The 24,723-nt window shown below is 39.5% G+C and overlaps 1 protein-coding gene across 2 annotated transcripts in view; it reads left to right on the forward strand.

Moving 5' to 3' along the window:
* kcnh2b (potassium voltage-gated channel, subfamily H (eag-related), member 2b) overlaps positions 1-16,807 on the forward strand; it is a 347,590-nt gene extending 330,783 nt beyond the window's left edge. For both annotated transcript variants that reach the window (XM_011488663.4, XM_078938299.1), the window contains 3 exons: positions 2,370-2,475; positions 2,587-2,688; positions 7,900-16,807. In XM_011488663.4, the coding sequence (XP_011486965.1) occupies positions 2,370-2,475; positions 2,587-2,688; positions 7,900-8,307 (616 nt within the window). In that variant the 3' untranslated portion in view covers positions 8,308-16,807. The remainder of the gene's footprint in view (positions 1-2,369; positions 2,476-2,586; positions 2,689-7,899) is intronic.
* The last annotated feature ends 7,916 nt before the right edge of the window (positions 16,808-24,723 follow it).

Below are 24,723 nucleotides of genomic sequence, written 5' to 3' on the forward strand. Positions count from 1 at the left end.
CGTCAGCAGGAAGTCTGGGTCTATATTTTTGTTTTTCCCCATTTTCTTCACAAGGTGAATCTGAGATTTAAATGACGTCGTATGAAGATTATACGTCCATCAAAAAAGTAACACGGCTGCATCATCAAAAGAAAGAGTTTCTGCTTGTAGTAGAAGGACAAAGTAAACGCACGAGTTTCTGATCTTGTTTCCGTTTTCCTTGTGATGCATATATATATATAACCTTTGTCCAATTTTGCCAACTTAAATGAATTACTTCTATTGATGAAAAGTAATTGAGTTAAATTTATTCAACCTAATTTCTTATGTATATAAAACTCAATAATTGTTTATACAACTCAAATTTACATATTTATTTAACTAAATGTCATATTTGTCCAATTCAATAATTTTTTTTCCATCTTAATGAATTACAATTTTTGAACTCTCATGTGTTTAAGTTTGAGCCGGCAGATAAACTCACTTTTATAACGATAAAAAGAATGAATCAATATGCAATTAGTGCATACATTCATTTAGGATTTTTCCAACCTTGTCATTACACTATTTGATTGTAGGGGTGCTTTCATCATCCTCTTCCTCCCTCTCACTCATGGTGCAAAGGCTTAAGCAAAGTAGGACAAAATAACACGGCAAAACACAGTAAAACAGCTAAACAACTAAACACATTTGTTTAAAAAGCCACACTTAAACCCAAATCCGTCCAGACAGGCAAATGGAATGGTATCCCACAATCCCTTGCGGTGCCGATCTAACAGCAGCACCAAAGTTACACCTACTCAATTGAATTAATTTGAATGAAAGTAAAATAACTGTCTGAAAACTACGTGTTATTTTTAAACTGACTTAACAAAAAATGATTTATCTTAACTGAAGCAAATAATTAAGTTAGATCAACAATGTAAAAAAGTTTCTCTTTCCAACATCCATATGTGGTCTTATCACCCTCTCATGGTGGAAAAAGTATTATCTGAGCTTCTTTATCCACGAAATCATCTTCAAATGGACACGCCATGCTGCTTCACCTCTCTGTAAAAAAACTAACCTTCAACTAAACCTGCTCCAGACCAGGTTATGTTCAGAGCATGAGTTGTTATGGCAACTTGACATACCTTGAAACATACCTCCATTTCTGGAACCGAAAGCTGAGGTTATCAACTTCCTTAGCCTCAAACTTACCATGGGAGCTAGCATAACCTGCTTTCTGGAATACCCCCATGGTGTTTCTTACATAAGGCAAGGCAAGTTAGTGGCTGGGTAGCTTGGTTGGTAAGGTGAGAGGCTACTACGCAGGAATCCAGGGTTCAATTCCCAGAGGGGAATGAGCAATGGTACTGGGGGCAATTACCGCATCAATGGCGAGCAATTCACATCACTCAGTGAGGCCCCTTAGGCAAGACCCTTAACGCCACAGCCTCCCGAGCATGGCTCAGCTGCAGCTGGCCGCACCCCCAGGGGATGGGTCACATGCAGAGAAAAATTCTCATTGTGGGATGAATAAAGTATCAATTATTATTTAATTATTACTATTGTTATTTAAGTTTATTTGGAGCTTTAGCGCATTTTGAGTACCAAGGCAATTCAAAGTACTATACATAAAACAGTAAGATAAACATTTAAAATTAATATTATAGGGGTGACAGTTAAAATAAGATTTTAAAGAAAGTTAAAAGAACTGAATTTAAAGTCATCCAAAGAAACAGTGCGGATGTAAACTTTTCAAAACAAACAAATAAAATGGAGGTGGGAACAGGTGGATCTTTAAACTGGATTTAAATAAACTGAGTGTTTTAACTGATTTGAGGATTTCTGGAAGTCTGTTCCAGATCTTTGGAGCATAGAGGCTGAATACCATTTCTTGGTGTTTGGTGTTGACTCAAGGAACTGACAAAAGACCGGATCCAGATGAGCAGAGAGGTCTGATTGTTACATACTGGGTCAGGAGGTCCATCCTGTATTTTGGTGCTAAACCCTTTCAACACTTTAGAAACCAGAAACAGAACTTCAAAGTCTGTATTCTGGCAGACGGGCAGCCAGTGGAAAGACCTTAGAACATATCAAGGTTTTTGTTGAGAAACCTGTTCTTTTAACACATGGCAAATAAAGAATGATTGTGTTTAATTCATGTTTAACATTTATTGGTTTTGCAATTCTCACTGTCTGCAAATTCAAAAAAAAACTCCAAACAGTAAATTCTCAACTTTTTGTTTAATTTGGACCCTCATGGCCTCATAACAGGCTGTCCATGTTTTAAACTGTTATCGTGCAGTTTAAGTTGAAATTTTTTCTTTTTTAGGAAAATTCTGAATTATAAGAAGAGCATTCACAGAATAACTTACATGCAGAGCATGAAAATCCTCTGTGTGCAGGTTGGAGAGTCGCATGTCTGCAGACATTAGCGTCATCATGCAACTGCTGCAGAGACAGATGGCCCTGGTCCCCCCAGCATATAGCGCTGTGTCTTCTCCACATCAGGTAAAAAAATGGTTTGCACATCAGCAAAGCAAACACTTTCTAAAATTTGAATTAGTGTTTAAAACAGGTTTCATGACCATTTATTAAGAGGAGATGTTGTTTCTTCTGCAGTCCTCATTGTTTCCTGGTCCCGGTCCAAGACAAGGTCAAGGGGAAAGGGCAGCCCTATCTGTTGCACCTCTGCAGACAGATGATCTGACCTCACTGTCACAGGTGACATTCATAGAGCCTGAAAAGATATCCCGCAAAGGTTTACTACTAGAAACGTCAAGTAAACCAAATAATTATAATACTTTTCATACTCAAGTTTACTCTTAGTTGTTTGCTTTTTCGATTACTTTAATTTATTTTATTGCTTTGTGGCATCACTGCAGAGTGATTCATGCTTAGATTATTGCTTTATTGAAAATCACAAGAGGAGCAGTTTAAATTGAGCCCTCCTAGAGCCTATGAGCCTTAATCTCTCCACGGCATGCTGGGACTTTCATGGTGATTCCTCCCATGCCTGGAATACCTCCCCAGGAAGGCATACAGAAGTCGTAAGAAAGTTTTGCCAAAGACACCCTAACTTGGCTGTTGATGGGGAGGAGCAGCGGCTCTACTCAGAGCTCCTCACAGGTTACTAACTAGCTCTTCACTTTATCAGTAAGGAAGCGCCTAGCCACCCAATGGAGCAAACATATTTTAACCACTTTTGTCTGGGGCTTCCAAAGCTCAAGACCAAAAGTGTGGGTAGTGACAAAAATTGGCCAATAAATTGAGAGCTTTGGCATTTGACTCAGCTCCTTCTTCACTGAATGGATACAACAGCCCATTAAAGCTGCCATCCCCCTGTCAATCTCACACTACACACGTCCCTCCGCTTGGGGAAAGAGCTCTCCACATACCTGGAGAGGGGAAACCACCTTTATACAGTCGAGAACCATGCCCTCAATCCAGAAGTGTTGATTCCTATTCCAGGTGCCTCACGCTCAACTGCGAGCTGCCTCAGAGAACACTGAAGGTCACAGTGAAGGAAAAAATCCAACAGTCTCTCCATATCCACAAAGCACATGTGGATAGACAAAGTCCCATGAACCCTCAAACACTACGTATGGAAGAGCTGATCTGCTGTTCCATGACTGTCATGAAAACCGCACAGTCCCTGATGAAGCACAGGTTTGACTATTAGCTTAACCCTCCTCCTCTGTACCCTCAAAAAGACTGAGGCTTAAAAGTGTGACAGCTTCCAGTCCCTCTTCTGGAAAGATGGACCACCTCCTCAATCTGCCAGTCCAGAGGCACTGTCCCCAACCAACACAAAATGTCCTATAGGTATGTCACCAAAGACAGCTAAAGACTTGAGGCATTCAGGACAAATCTCATCTACCCCAATTTCACCAAGGGGGGGGGGGGGGGGGGGGGGGGGTAGGAGGGTTGACAAACACAGTGACTTCATTTTGGGTAATGATTGGCCCTTTCCTTCCTTCTTAGCAGAAAGCATGTCAACGACAGTCAGGAGGTCCTCAAAGTGTTCCTTACTTCTCAACATTGTCCTTCAAGGATTCAAGGAGTATTTATTGCCATTTTCAGTGAACAGAGCAGTTTCACAGGATAGGAGTCTGCTGCGGTGCTACTGTGCCACATAAAATACTTAAGAATGGAAAAAATGAACAACAGTAAGCAAAATAAAAAAAAATGACACAATGGTCAGAACAATAAATAGAAATAGTGCAAACAGTGCAAATTGGGATGATCAAGGTGCAGGTAGTAGACTGGTGACTGGACATATAAGTGAAAAGTTTAAGGGGGGAGGAGTTAAAAAGTGTTCATGAGTCTGACTGTGGAGGGAAAGAAGCTGTTCATGTGTCGTGAGGTTCTGGTCCTGATGGACCTTAGCCTCCTGCCCGACGGGAGTGGTTCAAGTAGACCATGTCCAGGGGGAGACATGGTCAAGCTCAACCGCTCACCACCTGCACTGTAGAAAGTATTGTTAGAAAACAGCTTCACCTTCCTGAAGCACCATAAGGTTTGCCAGAATTTCTTAGGAACCCCAACCAAACCATGGCCTCATAAAACTCCTCCCAGTGCCAGACCTTTTGTTTCTGCAGCTGACTGTACTGCATCCTGCTTGGACTATTGATACATGTCAGATGCCTCACAAAATAACCAGACTCAATAAAACCCCTTCTTTAGCTTAAAAACATTTCCTACTTCTGGTGACCATAACCTGGTTTTGTGAATTACTGCCTTGAAAGGCACCAGAGAGCTTACTGTCACATCTTCAATCATCTATGTTAATGAAAAGCATGGCCCACTTTCCAACCTTCTTCTTTACCAAATCAAAGTTCTCCCACATATGGGAGTTAAAAACTCTTGACAGTGGACTCAACCAGACATTCTAAGCATATGCTCCAACGGGTTTGCCAAAGTATCTCCAGTCTTTTTCCTCTGCCATTAATTCCAATGCACCACCAGGTGGTGATTGGTTAAAAGCTCCAGATCTCTTTACACAGTGTGAAAGGCACACAACAAAAATTTTGATGACACAACTGGAATCCTGCTGAGGTGTTCTAAAGCCAGGTGCACTGATGGACACCCTTGTGCTCAAATACGGTGCTAGTTTTGGAAAAACTGTGACTGTGTCACAATGTGATGTGACAAGAGTGGCTTGATTTACAAAGGAGGCAGATGACTTAAGTTCAGCTCCAGGGGCCTGTTTCAGAAAGGAGGTTAAGTGTAAACTCTGAGTGCGTTAACACTGAAATCAGGGAAACCCTGGGTTTTCCGTTTCAGAATGGGAGGTTTGTTAAACCAGAGAAAGCAGAGTAAGTCAACCCCGTTTCTGAAAGAGAGGTAACTTATACTCAGAGTCAGTGTCCATGGTTACTTACGCTGTGAACCTAACCTGATCGGGAGCAGGTTTTATCCTCTAAACTCAAAGTTTCTGCCGGTCCCCTCCCCTTTTTAAAGACGAAGCGGTATTTTTTGCTTTAACCTTCATTGTCCAAATTTCCGTCACACAGAGACGGTCTAAGTGACAAGAATGGCTTGTCCTTTTTTGGAGGACCCAATAGACGAGGAGGCTGCATTAATTCATAGAGAATTACATTTACCTCGTACGAGGATTTTGAGAAGACTCGATTTTTTTGTCATTTCCCCATACGTTTTTGTTTGAGCGTTACCGTTTTTCGTTGCAGTCAATTACATATATACAATGAAAACAACATTAGATATGTATTGCTATGTAGATGTTTCATATGTCAAATATTGTCAACAAAGCCTACATCCATGACATGCTCACATTTGACATGATTGAATTATGTTTTTATACTTCATTTTTAGCTGCTGCCATGTTCTTTTAATTCCTGCAGGATTGCATCTACATGAAAATGAAATCAGGGACATTGAATTAGATTAGTGTAACAATTAATTTTTGGAAACACAATTTGCTAGTACTGCTTACTTTCTTAATCCCATATAAACCTATACCACTTGATCAATACAAGGGTAGTGTTGCAGTGTGTGTGTGCTGAGCGGGGTGCGAGCCACGAGAGAGAAGGGGAGGGGCGAGTGCAGGTGCAGATGGGGGGGGGTGAGCACGGAGCGGAGGTGTGTGCGTGGTATATATTGTGTGTTCGGAGAACAGAGCACTTAGTTAAATAAAGAGAAGGTGTCATTCCCAGAATAACTGCTTTGGAGTCATTCTTAATCCGCTCTGGAGGTTGAGGGTTTCGAACGGGAAGTGAACCCCGAAGGAGAATTCCCTTCGGCCCTGAAGGAAATCTCCCCTGCGCTTCTGACCACGGTCGGTCGGAAAGACGAGAGAAAAGAAAGGAGAAGTCTTCGCGCAGCGAAAGGTTCAACAGTAGACAAAAGTTCACTTTTAAAACACAATTGCATGTGTTAATATTAAACTGACCAAGAGGGGAAGGTTAACAAAAAAGTCCTCTAAACATTACCGACGTCAAATGCATTTTTCCCCCAGATTGGTTCTGTACACTATGCAGCATTTCATGCAATTACACCAGGAATAACACTTCAAAAGTACACCTAAATATCCCCATTTTTTATTTCACACCTTACGCTACTTAAAAAGTTATTACAGCCAATATTTTATAACAATGATTTAAATGCAAACTTACGCATTAACTTGAGCAGCTGTGTTTTTCCACGCTAACTGTCTCTGTTTTGCAGATGCAGCGGTGTTGCTTTTCTTCCAGAATATGTGCTCATATTCACTGTAACTCTGCAGCAGCACGTCAAGTTCAGCTGGCGAAAAATATGCAGACCTCTTTGTTTTCACGGTTGCCATGGTGACTCGTAGTATCTGCGCTCCATTGATAATGGCTTCTTATAGTCGCGGTGCGGACGCTTAACTCTGAATCAGTCCATTCAGAGTTGATTGACCTAACTCGGATCAGCATCTCTGAAACAGAAAACTCAGAGTTGTTAATCTCTCGATTGACCAACTCAGAGTTTAAGTTTAACCTCAGAGTTGGTTGAACCTCCTTTCTGAAACAGGCCCCCAGGTTTTTATCTGCTGGTCTCACACCTTGGCCACACAGCTCACACATGCCCCCCTTCACACTGAGCTCCTTCTCTTTTATGGGCTCCAGTTAATTGGCTGGCCACGCCCAGGAAGGAAGCCCCATTTAAACAAACATTTCAATTAATTACAACAAAAGATAGAAATGTCTTGTAAATAATACAGTTAAAGTCCTGCAAATAAAGACATACATAAATAAACAAACAACTGAAATCATTACAACAAAATGTATATACAAAGAAATCCAAATTCTTTCCACTTCCTGTGCCCAACTATTAAACAGGAAGTAAAGGCCTTGGCCACCATTTTGTTCCATGGGCAACAGGAAGACAAGGTGAGAAACATTACAAAAATCAAAGAAGTCTTAAACATGTTGTGATTATGCATTATGTGTCTAAAAGTGATGAGTTATGATAGACCGGTGACAGTTAGATAAACGACTTTGTCACAGACTGGCACAAACTACCAAAAACAAAGCATTTCAAAGGGTCATGGAGACTATTTCTTTGATCCTGCCTTTCCAGGTATCACTATCATTGCCAGAGTGTGTTCAGCCTCCCAGTAGAACAGGGGGGGGGGGGGTACCCAGTGAAAGCAATTTAGTTATCTAGCTTTCTCTCAAGAGACTCCAAGAAGTCTGGTACTGCTGTTCGGCCTGGCACAAGCTCAAGCTCCTTTTTACCCAGTGAGGTGATTTTCTATGTCCATGAATTGGACCATAGAGGCATCCACCCTTGACTGATGCGCTAATCATATTTAAATCATATATTTAACTCACATTGATACAAATAGTCCTTAAAAAGGATATTGCCATTAGTTGCATTCCATGAGATCATAGCTTGTATGCATTTGAATTAGATTCCACATCCACTGATGATTCATCTGCTTTCTTACAGATTTTGAATTCCCAGGATTTTGAAGAATTCCCATTGAAGCCGTTGGATTGTGCACAGGGACGGGACTCCGTAATCACGAGCAGCCAGGACCAGCCCGGGACCTCTGGTTTAAAGAGCCTGCGGCATGATCTGGAGACGGAGCTGGGACTGGGTGCCGGCTCTGGCATTGTATCAGGGCCAAGCGTAGATCCAAGTTCAGATTTAGGTTTAGAATTTGGATATGAGGCAGAAGAAGAATCAAGTTTAGGAGCAGGATTAGACTTTGCTTCAGGAGTTTGTCCATCTGCTGGGGCTGACTTGACACCTGCAGATCCTGAAATCCAAAGAAGAGGGTCACTCCAAGATGCACAGATGCTTTTGCATTCAAGGATACCAGAGAAACACAGCTCTGACACAGCGGGAAGCTAAGAAAGATTTGGCAAAAGTGGGTAAGAGTAGGGTAAAAGAGGGTATGGGAGAGGCTCTGTCCATTTTCTACTTTCCAAGTGACACATTGAAGAGGAGGAGACACCTTCTTTATCTACCTTTGGCCACAGGGTGAACTGAGCTACTGCATCTCTCTTCAGACTGATGAAAGTTGGACAAGGATCTCTCCTCCCTTTCCCTCTTTCTTGGTGTCTCATTTTAAATTCATCTGGAGCTTTTTGACCTCCACGGCAGTTCAACCTTTAACCAAAACTACAACCAGAGCAAAAAGGGTTCTTCATCTTAGTTCACCCAAGCCAGACTGTGTCACACTCAGAAAAACCTCTAATCCATAAAATCGTCCCTTTACTGTTCTGGATGACCGGAGAGAACACGCAAAGACAACATTGGTCTAACAACTAACAAAATAAGTAGCCTTTGAAGTCTTGCACTGAAAACCTCGATTTGGTGACTCTTCATGTCCACAGTGCTTCCGATAAACTCTCAAACTGATTGCTATATTGTAGTGTTAGCTGGCCTAACAGGAATCATGCTGTTTCCATTCTGTCATTAGTTACCCTGCCCTCCCCCAAGAGGCAGGCCTAAGGCTACGTTCATCCAAGAGCACACTGGATTGGCCCGGCTGCACCTCAGGGGCTGGAAAGGGAGGGTTAAAAGCCATGAACTTAAATGATGAACATATCAGCTGCCCTATCATAGAGAGTTTTCTTTGTTAGTGAGCTGAGTTAATGACATGAAGCAGAGAGACTAACAGGTAAACTGGCAAACTTGCACCATAAAAGCTATGTATGTTCTTTGTAAAGCAAGATGGCCCAACCACATGAGCTGGGAGGTTTCAGAAAGATGGATAGATGCCTTGCTCATTTGTCAATCAGCAGACGTTTCTAACATCCAGCCAAAGCTCAAGCATGCTGTGAGTCTAGTTTGTGTTAAATTTCCTACCTCAGATTTCCTTGGTTTCTTTTTCCACCCAAGCATGAATTCAGAATGATTATACCTTCTGCTTAAGCGCTCGTGTTGTGTAAATGTAAAAGTTTGCCAGTTTATAATGACCAGCCGAATGCGCCATCAGTCTATGTACAGTACAATATGCAAACACTAGTTAGAAGAAATGAATGAATGAATGCTTCAGTCTTATGGTTGTGACAAATTCAGGTCTGATGCTTTTAATGTGTGTTTGTACCTGTTTTGCCTGTTGAGTTGAACAGTTTTGTCTACAAAAAGAGGATGATGACTGGATCATGTAGGTTTACTTTACCCCAGAAGGAGGGATGTAAATTTAGAGGTACCTTGAGTGAAACTTGGCAGCTCAAACACTTCAGATTGTAGACTGTAATCGAGAAAGGGCCATTATAAAGACAGAAGAAACATTTGTGAAAAAGATTGATCAAGTCCATGACTGTTTAATAATGTCCTTTTTTTTTTATAAATTCCTGACAGAGAAAAAAAGAAGCTCATACACAGATGGTAAATACTTCACCATGCCAGACCCTTATCCGTTTGATCAAACATGAAAAACTCCATATTCTAGCTAAACAGTTTGGTATGGAGTCCTATACTGTTCATAATTAAATAAATAAATATTTAATTAAATAAATAAATATGACGTCATGCAAATACACAATCAACCAATAAATCTCTCATAAATATATAAAAAGATCATGAAATTGTGAAAAACCTGCACACTGGTTTTAAATTAGCCATTATATTATTCAATATATTTCATTTTGCTTTAAAAACATGTTCATTATTTTAAAACAGCATTTTAAAAATATTCATTTTAATCATGTGGAATATTATTATAATTGTACGTCTTTTTTCAGAACCTCGGATTTCAAAATCAATATTTTCCAAAGTAGCTTTGTTTTTATTTAATGTTGCTGTTTTTCACAATGGCTGATTTATTTCATGAAGAGCTTTTTCAGGAGAATGGGTCTGTCTGTCAATCAAACTAGACAAGGCAGAGACACTTTTGTGATTGGCTACTCCTTTACCCAGACATGAGCAGCAGCACCCTTACTCCCCTGACTATATCGATCGAAGATGCTTCAGCAAACGTGACGGCGCAATGCACACCCCTCAACACTAGGGGGAGTATGCACCTCAACACATCCACAGTGTTACAAGAAATTGGGCAGTTTTGGTTCTAAATTTGCGGATAAAAGTGGCTTTGGGCGAGTGTGCATAATTCAGGTGATTTTGTGGTCTGTTTGGCAATTTTCATCTTCTCATGAACGTATAGTAGTGGTCTAAGTTAGGCTGAGCGGTTGTTGGAGTTCCACTAAGCTTCTATGAACTGGAGTTTCCATGAACACACCATGCCGCGTGTGGGAGGGGCAACAAGCTAATGTTTTTAGCCTTATAGCCACATGGAGCGGTTGCTTGTGCTTATCTCAGTAACAATGCATGGATGCACAATGTACATGGAGAGTGTTAAGATGTCAGAAACGTCATCGCAGGAAAGGTTCAACATTTTTCTTGAGAGGGAAAAATAAAACCAAAGGACCTGATTATAATCATTGTCTCATTGAAAATAGAAAAATATCATAAGGTTCAGGAGGCCCGAGCAGGCTTGTCCCGCTTTGCACAGCTGCCTGGTCTCACTCTGTCAATCCTCCTGCGAGCCGACATGTCACGATGTGAGCTGTGAGTGAATGGCGTAAGAATGAGGAGTGTGAAAGATGTTGACGACCGGAGCTCCATTGTGGTTTGGTCCACACAAACCCTCAAACTACAAAAACAGAGTTGTGGATGTTTGCGTCTTCTGCAGCAGACAGATAGTTTGTCTCTATTTGATCCTCTAATGTCAGCAAAGCCTCGCGGATATCGCTGAAATATGTCATCTATCTGACTGGCACACCGCTGAGCGGGTATCGAGGAATATGAGTCGATTTCCATGGATCAGCCAATGAGCGTTTAGATCCCGCCCACTTTCACTGATTGACAGAAAGACCCATTCTGCTGAAAAAGCTCTTCATGAAATAAATACGCCATTGTGAAAAACAGCAACATGAAATAAAACAAAGCTACTTTGGAAAATATTCGATTTTGAAATATGAGCTTCTGAAAAAAGGCAGAATTATAGTAAAATTCAACATGATTAAAAATGAATATTTTAAAATGCTGTTTTAAAATAATGAACATGTTTTTAAAGCAAAATGAAATATATTGAATAATACAATGGCTAATTTAAAATCAGTGTGCTGGTTTTTCACAATTTCATGATCTTTTTATATATTTATGAGAGATTTATTAGTTGATTGTGTATTTGCATGGGGTCATATTTATTTATTGAATTAAATATTTATTTATTTAATTATGAACAGTATAGGACTCCATAGTTTGGCTTGTAAGGAATGTACTGCCTTTCCAAACATTAAGAGAAAGCAAATAATTAAAAGGTAGCACACTTGACAAGAGGGACCTGGTTGCAAACAAGATGGCGCCTGACATCATTGGCAGAAAGTGAAAAATATGAAACTCACCCCAACCTTAACCCAAAAATGTTCAAAACGTAGAGCAAATCCCACCCAAATTTCATTTTGATCTAATGTAAAAGCTTTCACAGTGGTTTTTCAATTATGATTATGCCATCTTTTTTCCTAAAACATAAAATCCTGTGTTGTTTTCTAGGACAATGTTTGTGCAGAGAAACTCGCAGAAACATCCAAGACTTGCGACTGAGTTGTGGGCGGGACTGTTGGCGCAGAAATAAGCCTCCGCTGATATCCCATCATCCTTTTGGTTACACTCTCTCCCACTACCCTACAGCCCCAAGCTAACACTAGCGGTGCAACAAAAATGGTGAGCAATGTTGGAGCTTACCAGCCGTACAGTTTTGATCCAGATTCCAGCTCAGACGAGGAAAAGATTTTGTCTCGCTCATTTCCGTTTCTACATCGCAACTGAGAGCTATTTCAAACAGCATTTTTTTGTCTGCTCCTGATTTGATTTAAATAATGAAATACTCAGAAATGCAGTTTTGATCCTAAAATTCTGTCCTCCATCATCAGAAAAATACTACAAGAACATATTAAAATTCCAAAAAATAATTTTCATTGTAGTGGGTCTTTATAGCTTAAAACAGGAAAAACCGTACTTGTGAGGATCGGCAGTTTAAATAACGTTTTTTCAAGCAATATGGGGGTGCTTCTGGTTCCAGTCAAGGACTCCCAGTTCTGGACGTGGATGTCTTCGGCCAGGTCCTCTTGCACTTGTCAGTTTCCATTGCCATTTGTAAGCACATACATTACCACATATTTCTTTTTATGCTTTACCCTGGTTTTGGACTTGTACAGGGAGAGTCAAAGTGTTGATAAATGTACATCCTATAATTTTTCATCATAGCTGTGGACTCTACCAGCCAGCCCTTCTGTAAAAACTATGTATGGTGTTTCCTCATTTATCACAGTGTTTACATTTAAAAAATAACCTGCAATTGGTGAAATCTGCACAGTAGGATCAAGCCTATTTTAAAGCTGTCAAACTCCTCACCACACATTTTTTACGCTTTTCTCAGACAGACATGAACACTTTGGCTGTGTCCAAATGTCCACCCTAATACCTCCTAAAAATCTATATAGTGCTGGACTATTATAATGCCCTGGATTTTAAAAGAAGTTCGAACACCATACTTTCTACTTTTTTTTTTTTGTTTTAAACTGCAAATATATTGACATTGATTTCACAAAGTGAAAATCTAATTAAAATTAGCCTTTTATGATAACTATGAATCCACTATGTTCTGATGAGGAAAACGTTGATATTTTATTAAAACACATTTAAATTTTCAAAAAATTGCAAAAATTTTCCAAACCCAATGCATTGTGGTCTATATTTGCCAATCTAGTGAGCATCGATTCACACTAGTTTTTTGCAGAGACTTCCGGGAAACTGAAACTGAACACATTCTATACAGGAGAAACGGTACAGAAGAGATCAATTGGTAGTGTTCATCAGCCAATCAGGGTGCAGAACGCAATGCACGGTTTTTAAAAAAAAGCAGGCAAAATTGCACAAACAAATCTGTGAAACAGCGAGACTGTGAAAGGTGAACCGCGATATAGCAAGGGAACACTGTAATTGCATTCTCTGCACAGCTCTACAGAACCCAACATCGTTACCTAAAAATGATTATCCAAAGGCCAAACAGTCAATGCTTAGAAGGCTGCAAGTGTGACATGCTAAATTTGTCTAAATTATTGGCCCGAGTCTTTAACCAACTAAAGTCTCCATCTTTATGTAGCTCTCTTAATTGATGACAAACTTATAATTGTCTACAGATCTGTGAAAGACCAACATTTCCCTGTGTCACTGCACAGGTTTAGAAGATGTCAACAGACGTCAGGTAATGCCTGATGATTTTATTCTTTCTAAAGTCACTGCTTGTCTTCTCAGACAGGCTAACCCTACCAAAAAAATCAAGAATTTGGATTAGGAATGGCATGGTGAAGTGCTAGCGACGTTTGGAGTCATTAACAAAAAATTGAAAAACTACCAGAGCAGGTGCAATGATATCAGTTTATGAAGAAGTTGAAGATACATAACTCTAGAGAATATTTTATTTAAATGTTTGACATGCTTAAATTATTATTTATTTTTATTCTGCTTTTGGGTTTTAAGATAAAGGAAAATAAACTTTGGTGAATTTCACAAATTGTCTTCCCTGATACAAAATTAAACTGACCTTCCCTGATGCGAGCGACACTGTAACAAGTAGAAAGAGGGAGCAGTGTCTGACAAAGTAAAGTCTTGGAGCAGTTCATCTGCATCCGTCCCACTTTTAGCACCTTATTTCTCTAAAAATGCACACTTGTTTCATTGAGACTCAGGAATGTGTTGGTGATTTCTTGGAGTCAATTTTCCTTCATCTTCAGCCCAAAATGAACTCATCAGAACCAATCTTAAGAAAATTACCCTTTATGATGAAAAAGTCCGTATTTTGTTGTCTTGGGTCAATGCTGTTAATTTATTATGGTACACTTATTTAATTTTTCCTAGTTGTAGCTAAAATTATTTATGTTTTTGTTGTTGTCTTGGTTCATGAGAAGCTTGACAGTTAAGAGGAAGGATCTGTGTGTAAACCCTCTTATCCTCGTGTTGCATTGTTTTTTTTATGTTTATCCTGATGAAGCACACACTGTCCTTTAACATGTTTATTTAATAGTCTTTGGTGGATGTAATTGTGTCACACTTGTTATTTTTTGCACATTTTGAACATTTTTCCTAAATGTCTTTCTCAGTCACATCCCATCATTTTTGTTAGTGCCTGGGTAGAGGTGGGACGCTGTGGCTGCAGCTGCTGTCATGCTCTGCAAAAGTCCACTTAAGTACTAAACCAAAGCAAGTGAAGGCTGACAAAAATCATCATGGGTCACTTTTTCTTAAATCAATCACTTAATTTAACTTCAGTTTCCTCAAAGACTCAGCAGATCTCATCTCAGTGGACCCTCCACCGGCCCATTGTCCAACCCTATTAGAAACAGTCTTAATAAGTCAGTTTAACAATGATCAAATTATTTTTATTCTAATTCATATTAACTGCATGCATATAAAAAACCCAAAATGTATGAATTGTAAATTACATTAGTGAAATTACCGTCTTTCATGCACAAAACACTGGTGACAACCACTGACACTATATGAAAAATCTACTGAGTGAGTGTGACATCATCCATACAAAGTGGCTTACTTCCAGTTCCAATGAAACAAAGTCAACCCAGTCGCCATATTTTGCAATACGCATGATGCCATGTTGGAGCCGACATCAGTAAGCAGTGATTGGTCCAAATTGGTCCAAGTTAACATTTCAATGGTAATCACTCCCCCCAATCAGAAGTTAGATAGTTGGATGGCTACACACCTACCGTTTAACAGCGGGTTATCGTATTTTCTGCACTATAGGGTGCATTGGATTATAAAGTGTACTTTCGAGGAATAATCTGATTTTGAATTTATGTCATATATAAGGTGCATTAAGTGAGACAAAAGAGTCAGTCAGTCACACTTTATTAACTATGCACACAGTACCTCTAAAACCTGTTTGTAACCCGCTACACATTAGGAAAATTAGCTGTGTTAGTGTATTAACAATACATGTAACTACCGATCTTATTAGCAACAAATAAAAACACACTAAAACTGTTTAAACAAAAGTTACTATGACTAAACTACTCCCAACCTTGTTAATAACATGTAAAATAGACACACTCCAATACCTACATGTTGCGGTAGCATTCACTATAACACTCAACCTTGTTTGCAACACGTAAAAAAAACAAAACAGACTGACGTTTTGACACAGTGTCATGTTCCTCCCAAAATCGTAAAATCCCCGTTACATCAGTAAGCACAACCAGAATTATTCCATAAACAAGATTATAAAGCACACTGTTTAGCGTTTCGAACATTTGATGAGAGACGACTTTTGGGGCATCTGAGTGGCCAGTTAATAACATGCATGACTTGCTCTACATAAAAAATATTCTGAAAAATGTTTTATTAAAAAAAGATACCAAAGAGTAAAATTGGTTATTCTGACAAATAGTAATTGCTGTTTATTTCAATATATAAGGCTACGTTCACACTGCAGGCTGAAACGACCCAATTCCGATTTTTTTGCCCCTATGCAACCCAATTCCGATCTTTTCATGACAGTCTGAACGACACAGATCCGATCTTTTCAATTGCGACCCAGGCCACTTGGGTATGCCGTCCTGATTCCGAAACGTATCTGATCTTTTCAATTGCGACCGCCGTCTGACCGGCCAGGCGGCTTGATTCCGATCCATACGTCATCGATACGCAACAAATGTCATCATTTTGCGTTGAAGTAGGCGGGAACCAGTAGCGGTTTTAGGCACGGGCCATACGGGCGATCGCCCGGGGCGGAAAAATGACGGAGGGGCGGCGCCAGCGGCTCAGCTCTTGTAAAATACTTTATGCATCACTATTGGTTTACTTATATCACAGAGTTTGTAACAGCCTGAAACCTAGCGGCGCCCCCGCCCCGCAGCTGCGCTCTCTCCTGTCTTTGAGAAGTAGACGCAAATGTGTGTGAGAAGGAGAAGGGAGGGGGCGCGGGGTGAAGAAGGAGAAGGGAGGGGGCGCGGGGTGAAGGATGCAGGCTGAGAGGTGAGCACGGAGCGCAAAACGCATGCGCAAACCTGGCTGGATCTTCTTCCAGGGGGGCAACGGTCGCGGGCCGCGGCTCAGTGCTTGATGAAAAAATAAAAATTGCGCCGCCATGTAGCGAATTGGCGCCCCTGGGTGCAGCTGCACGCGCTCCTTCTGGAAATGTATGACGAACGGGGGGGGGGGGGGGCTGCGGGTATAAAAAAGGTATAAAAAAATCATGCTTTTTTTGGTTATTTTTGTGTGAAATGCCCAAATAAAAAATGGGAAAACAAAAACAATTCTTCACTTAGATGACAGTTGGTTTAGTCGACAGACTTGATACCTATGTCAGGACATTTATGCTAAATGCAAAAACATCTGAAATATGGAGAAAAAAGGTCAAAGCTGGTGCCCAATTTAGAAAGAAAAGAGAAGAAGAGGAGAAAAGAGACAAAGAAAAGGGTATTATCACATAGCTAGATGCACGTTTTCTAAATTCGAATGCTACCTGCCCTACAACAACAACAACGTTGCAGAGGAAAAATCTCTTGTTTGGTCTATCATGACCAAAACTGAAGTAGGCCCAAATATTGCAAATAACGTCATTTTTAAGATATTTATTCTTAAATGTTTGCTCTGCCTTAACTTGTAACATTAGTTATGATTCGTGTGTCTGTCTGCTCTGCTGTAACACAAAGTTTTTGTTGTGTTTCATTGTTGTATATTAGTTCATAATGTTAAATAAGCTGTGATGGTAGCATGCTGCTGCTGCTGCTGCTGATGCTGCTGCTGCTGATGCTGCTGCTGCTGCTGATGCTGCTGCTGCTGATGCTGCTGCTGTTGCTGCTGCTGCTGCTGCTGCTGCTGCTGCTGTTAGCTTTTCAAAACTCCAGTTGATCAGGTCATACCTGAGATCACCAATGTCTCAGGAGCAATTCACTAACCTGCTGTTGTTAGTATCAATCATTCAGGGGGGGAGCAGATTTCATATGATGACGTTATTGACAAGCTTGCATCAGGAAGGCCACAAAGGTTAGGTTTTAGTTAGTGTTTTCTGTTCTTAGTGCTGCAGTTACATTTATTCTAGTGTATTATTTGTGTGATTTGTAGTTTATAATATTTATTTCAGATTATTTGTGTTTATTAAATATTTCCTAACTGTATTTTCAGTTACAATAAATGGACAAAGTGACTCTATTGGGGGGGGGGGGGGGGGGGGGGGGGCAGAGGAGGGTCTCGCCCGGGGAGTAATTCAGGGTAGAACCGCCACTGGCGGGAACGAAACATAAACAACAACCATGGGAGACGATGCTGCTGAGACCAGTCAGTGGAAGGGAAGCGATGTCCCCGATTGGATTCATATTTGGGGTGACAGCTCTATTCAGGCCAAACTCCATGGCTCTTATCGCAACCGGGCGTTTTTTGAAAAAATTTCCAGCTAAATGGCCGAGCGTGGTGTTGAACCTTTGACTTTTTTTTCTTTCTCCCCTTTCCGACCGTGATCAGAAGTGCGGGGGACCCAAGGCGGATCCTCCTCCTCCTCCTCCCTGTTCTGATCCTTAGATTCTCCAGGATTCCAGAGCGGGTTAATAAAGAATCAATAGCATTTATTCTGGGGGAAACCTTCTTCTATTACCGTTTTCCTTCCTCCGTAACACACAACATGAATGCGCGCCCACACTGCCCCCCCCCCCCCCCCCCCCCCCCCATTCTCCACCGCTGCACGCGCTCTTCTCCTGTCTGTACGGCGCGCGCGGCCCAAACACATCCTCATTCTACTACAGTGGGTACAGACGATTTGCAAAAAGAGCTCCACTGTTGACAACACTGCTGTTGACATCCATTGTTCACGTTGGCTCCGCAAACAACGAGTGACGTCGTTCACCGTTGAGTACTCTTCTGCGCATGCGGGTCAGTTTTGGGTCGTCTCACGGTCACACTGGAGACCACAAAAGTTCGGATTTACTTGGAAATGTGAACGGTAAAAAGAAAATTCGGATTTTTTCAAAAAATCCGAATTGAGCATCAAGCCCTGCAGTGTGAACGTAGCCTAAGTCTCTGGAACCAGCAGGTATTTTGTTTGAAACGCCAGGGGGAGGGGTCACTCAGTCCAGTTCTCATATGCAGTCATTGGTGACAAGGTGACAATAAGTTACAGCAGAGCTGAGTGGACAAATGCTTGTAAAGAGTAGCTGCATCTACTACAACAGAGACGTGTAGCATAACTAATGGGGTTAGGGGTCACATTTTGGACACAGCATTTAAAAGGTCTGGAAGGCGTCTGCATCCTGAAGAATATGAAACAAGGAGAGATTTAATAGCTGAAGGCTCTGCCTTCCATTTTAGTTTTTTATGTTTCAGCAACAATGAGTCATCCATTATTTGACAGCAAATAGATTCTGCTGGAACAAAAGTAGAATTGTCAGATTTTCAAGATAAGATGGATTTTTAAGAAGAAAAAAATTACATTCTGCTTTCGGTTTATTGGACAGTCATAAAAGACATATTTAAATCACATAAATATTATCTCTTCTACTAAGGTAAGAAAACAGAATTTACGGAACTAGTGCATTAATTCAATCTTGATAGCAACAGGTGTGTGGGTCTCCTACTTTGCATTACTGAAATGAATTTTTTTCTGTGAGCTACATGGTGGAGAAGCACTCTCGCCTCATAGCGAGAAAGTTCTGTTTCAAATCCCAGCTGGGTTTTTTCTATGTGGAGTTAGCGTGTTCTCCTCGTCCATGTGTGAGTTTTCTCCAATCTCCTCCCACAGTCCAAAAACATGCTTCAAAGGTTCACTGGTGTCTCTAAAGTGCCCCTAGGTGTGCATATGAATGTGTGGCCATGCAAAAAACTAGCAACCTGTTCAGATTGTTCATGTCTTTGCCCGACAGCAGCTGGGTTGGCTACAGCAGTGCTGAGATGTTAGGTTTAGAAAATGGATGAATGGAAATTTTATGCTAGGTGTGTTATCAAATGGGTTTGATAAGTAAAAAATTGCCCATATAGCTGTAATAACCATCCTGCTCCACACCTTCAAAAAAAAGGAGAGAAGGTCAAAGATCTCTACTATTAAAACATAATTTTCTTAATTTATTGCGCTATTCAGACAAAAGTTTGCAAGTTAAAGGTGTTGATTAATGAGGATATTAAAAGATTTGCTTGTCAAAAATAGCAAATGATACATAATTCACCAACAATGTATTTACAATACTGGATAAGCAATTCAATCAACAGAGTTTTACATCTTTTTACATTTATAACTTCTAATCACATATTTATACCTTACCAACACAGAGTCAAGAATCCTCAAGGCTCAATAAATCACATGACAAAGATGAAAATTCAAAACTTTAAGTGTTTAAGCACAAACAAGCCCCTTAGAATATAACTCAAAAGTTCTCATTCGATTGGCAGATTTCTTTAAGGCAAAAAAAATGCGTCTGAAGTAAAAAAAAAAAGGTCTTAGCGAGAAGCAATTTTTTTAAGAAGAAATTTTCAGTCATTAATAAATTTTTTCTTAAACAAAAATCCCTTTTATTTGAAAAAAGATTCTTGATAGGACTATTTTTCCGCAAGACAGAAAGTAAGACAATTCTTCTTGAAAGACAGATCTTTTTAAGTTTCTTAAGATACAGTTTTTGTATTCTAGTTAGCCTATTGGTTTTGCTTGGCTGGATAAATATATATGGATGAGTGACATCAGCATAGAAAACAAAATCTTTACTTAAATAAAACAAATGGACCTAACAGACAAGAATTACAAACCAATACTAGTTACATGCCTCCATCTCAATACAATAATGTTATATCAGGCTGCCTGTATCAATTGTGGCACTAATATAAAAAAGTATTAAAAAGTGCTTATGAGAGCAACTTTAACTTTAATTGTGCAAAGATCTGCTCCAAACCTACATGAAACTCTTTTAACAGCCTATTTTATGTGAATAGTCACACGGCTGTTTTGTCATGTCTAGAATTGGGAACTGGAAAGGAGGTTGGATGAAGTTCTACAATGCTAAAGTGATGATTTCTAACCACAGCAACCCACAAGCTTCTAGTATTTTGAAAAACTGTAGCTTAAGTCAGTCTGACTCTCCATAGATTCAGTATTTCAAAAGGTATATCAACCGAACAAATACGCTGTTTTTCAAAGTCATATAAGGCGTGTGTTTTGTTGGCGTTTACTAACTGTCACCTAGTGGCCTGAATCTAAGTTTTAGATGCAGAACTATGGCCTCAACGCTAGAATATCTTTTTTGGTTGTATTTAAGAGTTTTTGTACGATTGTTGAAGTCTGCAAAATGTCTCTAAGGATGCACGCATGGAATGCAAAATAGAGAAAAAGGAGAAGTGAAGGAAGAAAAACAGGACTTTTTCAAAGTATGTAAAAAAGCTCATCCTGCAATCACACACACACACACACACACACACACACACACACACCCACACACCTTTAAAGGTTATTCCATTAATGTTTTCTTCTCAGCTTGGATCAAATAAATCTGACAGATTTAGCTCCTGTGTTTGTACATAGTTTGAGCGTCTTCAGTATTATTTTGGTCGAAACAACACTGGATCTGCTGTGTCAATCCTCACCTGTACATACCAACCTAACACTACTTTTAAAGGAATCAGACTTCTTGGCACTATGCAGAAACTGAGACTTTACTCTTTGGCATGCTTTGAAAATGCAGAGAACTATAGAAGAACATGTAGTAAGATTTGCTATTATTTTTATCCAAAAATAATTTCCTCATTTCAAAACTCTCCATGGTAGAAATGGATGTGATAAAGGTGATAAGAGGAAAACAAGCTGAAGAATTTTCATATTGTGCACTTTTTTACTTGCATGCTGCACTGAAAATCATCCAGCAATATAAAAGTTTGATGTGAAAAGCAGCTTTATTTTTTCTCTCTTTTGCTATATGCTTGCAGACTGTGTGGAGTGAAACAATTCTTCCAGGTTTTGGGATAAAAAATATGTATATTTCTTCCAGACCATGAAAAAAGATCTTTGAATAGCTGCAAACATAGTGATATTATTAAATGCAATATTATCCTGCATATTCATATAGTTGATTGCAAACCATTGTATCAGAATGATGCATGTGCGGCAGATTAACTGTTTCCCATACATTCAGGCTTGATTTCATTAAATCCTCCACTAATTTTAGATTGGGCAACTTAAAAAATACCCTACCTTGTTAAAGTATGTGGGCACATCATTGGTCAACAACTTAATTTTGTTTCAACATGTGAACAAACGAGCAGTTTAAACCTATGAAGAATTGGCCTTAAAATGTTTGGAAAAGAACCAGGGATGTATTTACAAGTCTGGAAGATTTTGTCTCCGTCCAAGTACTTCAGCTTCCAGGAGCTGATAATGATACATTTTTTAATGAAAGAAGAAAGTTCTTTCATTAACTTTCCAGGTTCTGATTTTTTTGCTGCACTGTCAATGGCTAAACTTTCTAAGATTTCAAAAACCTGCTTTGAATAAACCTCTTTGAAACCAAACTCTGTCTGGGAATTTTCCTTTATGCTATTGCTTGAAAAATAGAAAAATATAGTTATAAGTATCTGCCACACAGATCTGTAAATAATAATTTTATAACTTACACATGAATTCATCAAAAGTAATTTTTATAATTTTCTATTTGTTAGCAATTAGGTTTTTTAAAGGATGGGATCAAAGCAACAACAGTTTTTGTCAATGTTGCACCAAAAAAAATATTTTAGGTTTAATTTCTCAATGAAAGTACCCAAAATGTGTGGAATATTTATACCAGGATCTGTAACCTTTAACACTAAAAGAGCCATTTGGTTCGGTTTCTTACTTATCAAAACCCTGCAAAAGCTACAAAGTCTTATTTAACTGTTTAGAAAAATACACTTTATTTATGTTTTTGTTACAGAATTCTGACTTTAATTTCAGGATATTGATTTAAATCGCATTCTGATTTTAGTTTCCAAATTCTGATTTAAATAGCAAAATATGATGGAGCCCGTGGCCTGAAGTGGATAAAAAAAATAATGTTCCCACAAAATATTAATTAATTCCCATGAAACAGTAATTTGTTCCCACTAAAAAGTTGTGACCTTATGCACACCCCATATTTTCAACCGGAAATAAACTTAAATGCTTGTTACATCTTTATTGTAAATAAGATAACTGGTTTAACCCTTGTGCTATCCTAGGCATTTTAACGTTAGGAGTTGGGTCATCTAGACCAGTGTTTTTCAACCTTTTCTGAGCCACGGCACACTTTAACCTAAAAAAAAATCCCGCGGCACACCAGCATCCAAAAATTAAAAAAAAAGGAGAAACTCATAGTCTGTATTGATCTACAGCCCCTCCGCAATCTCACATGCATTTTTGAGATAATTGTTGCAGAAAAAGCTGGAAACTGCAGCTGTTTTTTTTCTAAAAGATGCAATAAAAGATAAGTTAGAAGATTTAAAAACAGTTTGATGTGTGTTCGTTGGTTTCAAGACGTTTAACAACAGATCTCCGTATGCGCTGTCACTCTCACAACCCAATGCATCATGGGAGATGTAGTGCATAAAACGGCCGGAGATTGCTTTTCGGAGCTTCATTGTTTTGATCTCTTGTTCCACGGTCTGATACCGGATTCTGTGGAAAGCTACACCGCTAAAGACGAGCTTTAGCTGCTATTTTTTTTTTAGAACTGAGCGACTTTACGAGCTAAATCGGAAAAAGGAAGTGAAGACTTTAACCACTTCTGATTGGTCAGACTGATGACATGTGATTAAGCCTTCAAGAATGATTGGTGGAGACAGTTAAAGGGACGGGACGTTTCCAAAATACAGCCGAAGGTGCAGCTGAATCGCGGTACCTTATCAAAATGTCTTTAATAAAATAAAATAAACGCAAAGAAAAAGTATTTTATGATCTTTTATATTCCTAACTCCTCAGTGTTTTATCAGGGCCTGTTTGGATGAACAGAGAGCTGAAATCATGGAGATGGAAAATGTTTTTAGATCAGTTAATGAGGGCAATTTCCCACGGCACACTTGACCATCTCTCACGACACACTAGTGTGCCGCGGCACACTGGTTGACAAACACTGATCTAGACCCACTAGACAGTGCGCTGAACCTTTTTTCTTCAATGATTTGTGATCTTCACTGGTGTCCATGGATTACATGAAATCTTTCCACCTTTATCCACCTTTGTCATGATAGGGAGAACACGTCAATGTAAGGGTGGGGTCATCTAAGATAGCCCAAGGGTTAAACGGCAGAATCTTGACTTTAATCGCAGAATTCTGATTTAAGTCACGGAACTCTTAATTTAAACACAGACATCTGACTTTAATCTCAGAATTTTAACTTTAATGTAATTTTTACCTTAATCTCAGAATTTGATCTAATTTTGACATTAATCTCAGAATTCTAATTTAATTTGACTTTAATCTTAGAATTCCATTTTCCCCCCAAGAATTCTGACTTTGATGTCAGAAAAGTCAGAATGTCTGACTTTTTTCTGAGATTTATGAACTGTGATTATAGCCAGAATCTTTTAGAACACTTTTTTGCTTTCTCCGAAACCCCAATCGTCTTCAATACAAAAACAATATGTTCTCAGAATAAATCATAATCTTTAGACTTCCTTTTTTTCGACTATCATTTCTGCTGCACGAGACATATTGTACAATTGCCACTAGATGTCACTAAACACTAACTCTTTGGTATTTTTCTATCATCTGATGTATATTTGAATAAAATTCTATAAGTACTAATGTAGTTTGTCTTGTGGAGCTCAATCATTTTATGAAATACGTTTTTGACAGTGGGTGTGGATCTTGGAGCAAAAAAAAGTTAATATTCATCCTGCTGCTTTTGGTCGCAAACCAACTTGTTAAAACACAACGTGAATACAAACCCAGCAATCCAACAATTTGATTTATCTAATGGATAAACTGAGTAACTATGATAAGAAAATGTCTCAAACATCATCGTTTCTGTGTGTCTGTAGTGTCATTACGCTGTTAGGGCGTCTTCCCCGGGTTGCGACCGTATCCTAACCCGTTCCTCCCGGTGATTGGACCGACAACGTCCCGTAAAAGGAATCAAACTTTTCCATTGTGCGCAGATGGTGTCTGTCAAAACTGTATTTGGGGACAAGGAAGGACCCTCCCGGCCTTCCGACATCGTGGCTGGACGGTGGTGTGGTCAGTCAGAGTTTGTCTTTAATGTGATTGGTCAAAACAGTGTCCAAGAGCTTTGATTGGACCAGAGCGCTTCCGGGGCGGG

Source organism: Oryzias latipes, chromosome 20 (assembly GCF_053564925.1).
Source record: "Oryzias latipes strain Hd-rR chromosome 20, Olatipes_Hd-rR_3.1".
NCBI classification, from domain to species: Eukaryota; Metazoa; Chordata; class Actinopteri; order Beloniformes; family Adrianichthyidae; genus Oryzias; species Oryzias latipes.